The 5,640-nt window shown below is 37.8% G+C and overlaps 1 protein-coding gene across 1 annotated transcript; it reads left to right on the plus strand.

Annotated features, from left to right (window-relative positions):
• Positions 1-628: 628 nt before the first annotated feature.
• LOC103712272 (pathogenesis-related protein PRB1-3-like) lies at positions 629-1,396 on the plus strand. The gene has a single exon (XM_008798750.6). The coding sequence runs from the start codon at positions 703-705 to the stop codon at positions 1,189-1,191; it is 489 nt and encodes a 162-aa protein (XP_008796972.3). The 5' UTR covers positions 629-702; the 3' UTR covers positions 1,192-1,396.
• The last annotated feature ends 4,244 nt before the right edge of the window (positions 1,397-5,640 follow it).

Below are 5,640 nucleotides of genomic sequence, written 5' to 3' on the forward strand. Positions count from 1 at the left end.
GACCCGTGAGGGCATGTGTTCAATCCCATATTAGTTATTCGTTGGGTACTTATACAGGATATATCAAGGAATCCAAATAATACCTTCCGGCTAGCCATTTTAGGTGAGATCTTGGATTGTTACAAATGGTATCAGAAAAGAGGTCCTAAGTTCGAACCCTGTCTCTGCACTCTTTAACTCTATTATTCAAATTCACATGTTGGGCTCGCCTATTAAAAGAAAAGTACCGCCCACATGTGAGGAGGAGTGTAGAAAAAATATAAATATATAAATAAATCTACTTCATCCTATAAACTTAATTTTTTGGGATAAATGGTGATCTCAAGCTTTTATTGCCCGACTCGACTCGGCGAACTCAATTGCACCTCTATTCTAGAACCAACAACTGCCAGCAGTACAAGAAAAGCAACAGCACAGGTTAAGGGTCCACAGAACGCATTATCTAACATATCCTTATGTCCACGGACAAAGGTAAGTAAAACACGCATGAGCTAGGCTCCCGTCCAATTCTCCCAAGACTAATCCTTCTCGTGATCCTGGAAAGCGTGAGGCTTTTGATAACTCTGAGCAAAGATTTTTCAAGGCCCAACTCGGACTTCAGCACCATCCCTCGACTATAAATACCCCCTCCCCTACACTCTCTCTCCAATCAAAAAGAAAAAACAACAGGATCAAAGTTTATCGTGAGAGAGAGGTGAAACCATGAAGTTCTCAAACCTAACCTTAGCTTTGGCCTGTGCCGTGTTCTTGGCCATGGCTCACACCACCATTGCCCAAAACTCCCCCCAAGACTTCGTGAGTGCCCACAACGCAGCCCGGGCAGCCGTCGGCGTCGGCTCGGTGTCGTGGGACGACACCGTGGCTGCCTACGCCCAGAACTACGCCAACCAGCGGATCGGCGACTGCCAGCTCAAACACTCCGGTGGACCGTACGGTGAGAACCTCTTCTGGGGGTCCGGTGCCGACTTCACGGCGGCCGACGCTGTGAAGTCGTGGGTGGATGAGAAGCAGTGGTATGACTACAACACCAACACTTGCGCCTCCGGGCACCAGTGCGGCCACTACACCCAGGTGGTGTGGCGAGACTCCACCAACATCGGCTGCGCTCGGGTGAAGTGCAACAGCGGTGCCATCTTCATCATCTGCAACTATAAGCCTCCAGGCAACATCGTGGGGCAGCGCCCATATTAATTAACAGGGCTCTTCTGATGGTAGGGAGAGTATTTGTACTATTATAACTAGTACGGTTCATAGAATAAGACCTGGGATGATATATATTACCTTTGCATGAAGACGTTTGGGGTTTGAAAACCTGGACATGATCCCTTGTTGTCCATAAAAATAAAAGGTTTTGGTGATTCTGGGAAAATAAAAGATTGACAAGAAGTTGCAGTAATTTTATATATATTCCATGTTGGAAACCTTAGTACATATGTTCCTTTCGTTTTTAGTTCACCGAAATATTAAGGACTTTTGGTGTTTTATTAAATTTAAGTGAAAGATATTAGAGATTAAGAATTGCAATGCATTGTGTAGGCGCGAATACGTACGTAGAATTATTATTATTTTAACTTGCTTAAAAGATGTTTTTATGATCCCTACAGTCCTCTTGCAGTTCCAATTGTCCAAATATCAACTTCAGCTGGAGAATCATGCGTACTTTAATTTGATATTTTTGATATTTTAATTTAAATTTGGCAGTCTCATCTTCTTTATGTAACATACGCAAATGGACAAGATTGGTGAAAGAGACTAGCGGGTCGCAAAAAGCTTTTCGTCGTTTGATTCAGCTCCGTTTCTCTTCGGCAGCGTATTCTAAACATCAAATTTGGTCGTAAGACCATGTAGATACCATTTAAGTATTACAGTAAATTAATACCCGGTCCCTTCATTAAGCAGACTATAATTTTTAGCACATAATTATAATTAGTACAATATAATTATATATAGAAAGAGTATAATTATGTATAAGAACTATTATAAATGTGTAAGGTATACATAAGTGTCTGCAAATCTCGTATAAATATGTTCAGGGCGAAAAATTAAATGACAATGATCAAAAAACCGTTGGTTAAAGCTATAGGTTTTATTTGACTATATATGCAGCTTCAATTTCCAGAGGGTTATAATATTTCAGTTTTTTTAAAAAATCTTTTAGTAGCTTTTCTTTAAAATGATGCAATATAAGGTTTTTCCATAAGTCATCCGACCCTAGTAGCATCTCACCGAAGCAAGTTTGAGTAATGATTCCTAACGGGATTCTATGCGCTATAGCGTCTCATGTTTGCACCCATCTCAACTTAAGATTTACTTGGAAAACCAATTGAGTGCAAGCCACTGTCACCTTTAGACCAATTACATGCCTTTTTAGTCTTCTAACTAAAAGTCTTGCTTCCGTCTTTCCCCTTTTTTCTTTTGGACTGTCAAATTGTAGTAAGTTAATTGAGATCAATGAAAGAGCCGGTTGGTACCACATATGTTACAGGAGATTGGAGCCTTCCATATAAATGCATAAAAAAATGAAGGTCTATTATCCATGTGAGATAGAAGTCGTCTTGTCCATCATTTATGCGTATGCAATCTTACCTTATCCGTGGATAGTATTCCAAGAAAACAAAGACAACAAATTATACATTCATCAATCTAACTGTGGATATAGAAGATAGCATGGTATGCTTGGACAACTTCTTGTAGCAAATCTCTTGTACCTATCTGCAGTTGTGCGTTCCGCAAATATTCTGCCTAAGTTGAGATCCTCTACAGTACATATTTTGCATCACAAAAAGATGTATAGCCTTAGATCTTCACCTTGACATTCCATCTCGAAGATGGATGTTGTCAAATATCCAATATTTTTGTTGCGATACACCATGTTAGACATGCAATGCGATGCATCATGCTTGATGGTTATCTGAATGACATGGCTCTGGTACTCTGCCATCCAAAACATGCATCGTGAAGTTTCAAACGCTATGACTTTGATTCTGGCACAGGACAAGTCTCTTGCACTACATTTAAATTATGTTACAAAACTGTCTAGTACTCTAGACCGAGTCAAATCTGGCTACCGTAACAATTTTTTTTTTTTTTTGGTTATTGTTCACTAAAAAGACGGACCAAGTCGTACCTATACATTGGAACTATGAAAATAAAATTTTGGTACGGCACTAGATATACTTTGGTACGTGCTTCCAAAGTATATCTATGGATGTGTATTATGTTAATGGGCCTGATTTCCCCTGGTGAATGGCATATGGGCTCTGACCATATTACGTCAATGGGCCCAATTTCCATATTAGAAGGCCATTTGGGTTTGACAATGTATATAGTTGCAATCCTGCAACTGGCCCAGTTTCTTCGACATTTTTTCCTCGACCTAACCTTGTCTCTTTGTCGACTTGAATTCTTCAGAACCTTTCACATTTTGTTCTAGTAGAAGGCAACACTACCAACATGGTAATTACTTGGATATATATATATATATATATATATATATATATATATATATATATATATATATATATATATATATATATATATATATATATATATATATATATATATATATATATATATATATATATATATATATATATATATATATATATATATATATATACACACACACACACATGCACATACATATATAATGCTTGAGGCTCCTGCTATATGCATATGAAACTTCTCTTGAATTTATTAATGCTAACTTGATAGTTTAATATCCAACATGACGTTGGATGTTGGAGGAGTAGATGAGGAGAAAATGAGTACAACTCTAATATAGGCATGTCACCCACTCCTCCAAGACAACAAAAGCAAGATAATTCTTAGAAGGTCATAATTCTACAGCTTGTTCCTTCTCTCCATCGGAGCACCTCTAATTATATAAATATAGACGTGGAACAGGTTCGCATCTTTATTCAGTAACTATGATAATTAATCTATCCTTGACTAGAAGAGATGAATGTACAAGATATAAAAGGACATGTTACCAAATAACAAAAGATATTAGTCAAATATTTAATATCCATATTAATAATTATGACTCTTGACTAATACAAGGCTTTAAGACCTTGGAGAAGTGTAAAAGCCTGCCCAAGAGACACTTCCGGTATCATGAATTGCGGCTTCTAGCTCCGGTCAATTCTGGCAGGTAAACATGCAGCGACCAGGAGAAGGGCCGGTGTTTTGAATGGATTGGTGAAGCCACTATTTCCTTGCAAATGTCGATGACTAGACGACGAATAGTTCTCATAAGACCTCTCCTTTGGAAAATTTTGAAGCACTCATCAGGATGACGGAAAGAGGAAGACCTCTTCTTAGGGAAGTTTGGAAAAATTTGGATGACGTCATGTAGTAGTTATCTCAAATGGATCATGTTGCAGTCATCCTGGAATGCTGATTTAAACCGCCTTTAAAGAGTTCATCAGATTGGTTTTGGCTGGGCCCTTAAGTCAAAGAAGATTTTCTTTGGTCAGAATCTAGAAAGAAGGAGAAGAATGGTAATAATGCCTAGAGAGTCGTGGAGCATTCACCTTTTATGGAGAATTTTTGGTTGGATCTCATTTTATAACTGAGATCCCGCATTTTTATTAAATCCAATCCTAACAAATTCTAGATCGTAATAAACTACTGATATGGCATAACAATTTAGGGATATGTCACGACCACTAAACACATGATGGAATTGTTGAAGCTGCATGCATACCTAGGTGCAGGGACCTGATTTTCTCTGTCGTGAAGCAGTTATGCTTAGCTCGAGTTGGTCATCGAGATTTCCAAGCTGAGCTGAGATACTTCGACTCGATAGGTTGGGTGCTTCTGATCTGCTCGTTCCAGCTTCCAAGTCGGTGTGAAGGGAGCCGACTAAAATACTTTAAGAATTCTTGAAGGTGTGTGGATCACCACATGAATGATAAGTTGGACAAATTTGGTCATGCCAGATCACCTTAATCATTTATTGCCATAACAGATCAAATGTTTGAAAATTATGGATCATGATTTGGAAGTTTTAGAATAATGTCCACTATTAATAGTATTAGTTATATATATATATATATATATATATATATATATATATATATATATATATATATATATATATATATTAAAATAGGCAAGAGGATCTAAGTCATGCTCTCCCCATTTAAGGGAATTTAAAGCCCAAGCTTTGTCTTAATAGAAAACTGGGATTGAACCTTTACTCTCTTGTAACAATCCAGAATCTCATCCTAAAAGGCGAAGGTGGTGTTTAGATTTCTTGGCCTTATATAAGTATCCAAAATCTTTACAGCGCATAACTTATATAAGACTAAATATACATCTACGTGGATCCTCATATACTTCCCTCAATTAAGCCCTCACGTCCTCACTAAGCTAAGAATCCAAATTTCATTAAATCTAATCATAAGTACTATGATCGACCAATGCTCAACCCCAAAAAGTTCCATAGTGCAATGCCCCTTATCCACATAGGCCTTGGAGTGAGTCCACTTTGATAACATTTGACTCAGAACTTTGCTCAAAAAGACTAGCTAGAATGTATATAATCGATGTGGGACTAAATACACACGTATAGGGATCCTCACGCTTCATATATATATAAGCAAGAGTGTGGCATCACTAAGGTAAGCTTGGATC

The sequence above is a fragment of the Phoenix dactylifera genome, chromosome 9 (genome assembly GCF_051530095.1).
Source record: "Phoenix dactylifera cultivar Ajwa chromosome 9, Ajwa_hap1_PhDact_Kaust_v1.1, whole genome shotgun sequence".
Taxonomy (NCBI): Eukaryota; Viridiplantae; Streptophyta; class Magnoliopsida; order Arecales; family Arecaceae; genus Phoenix; species Phoenix dactylifera.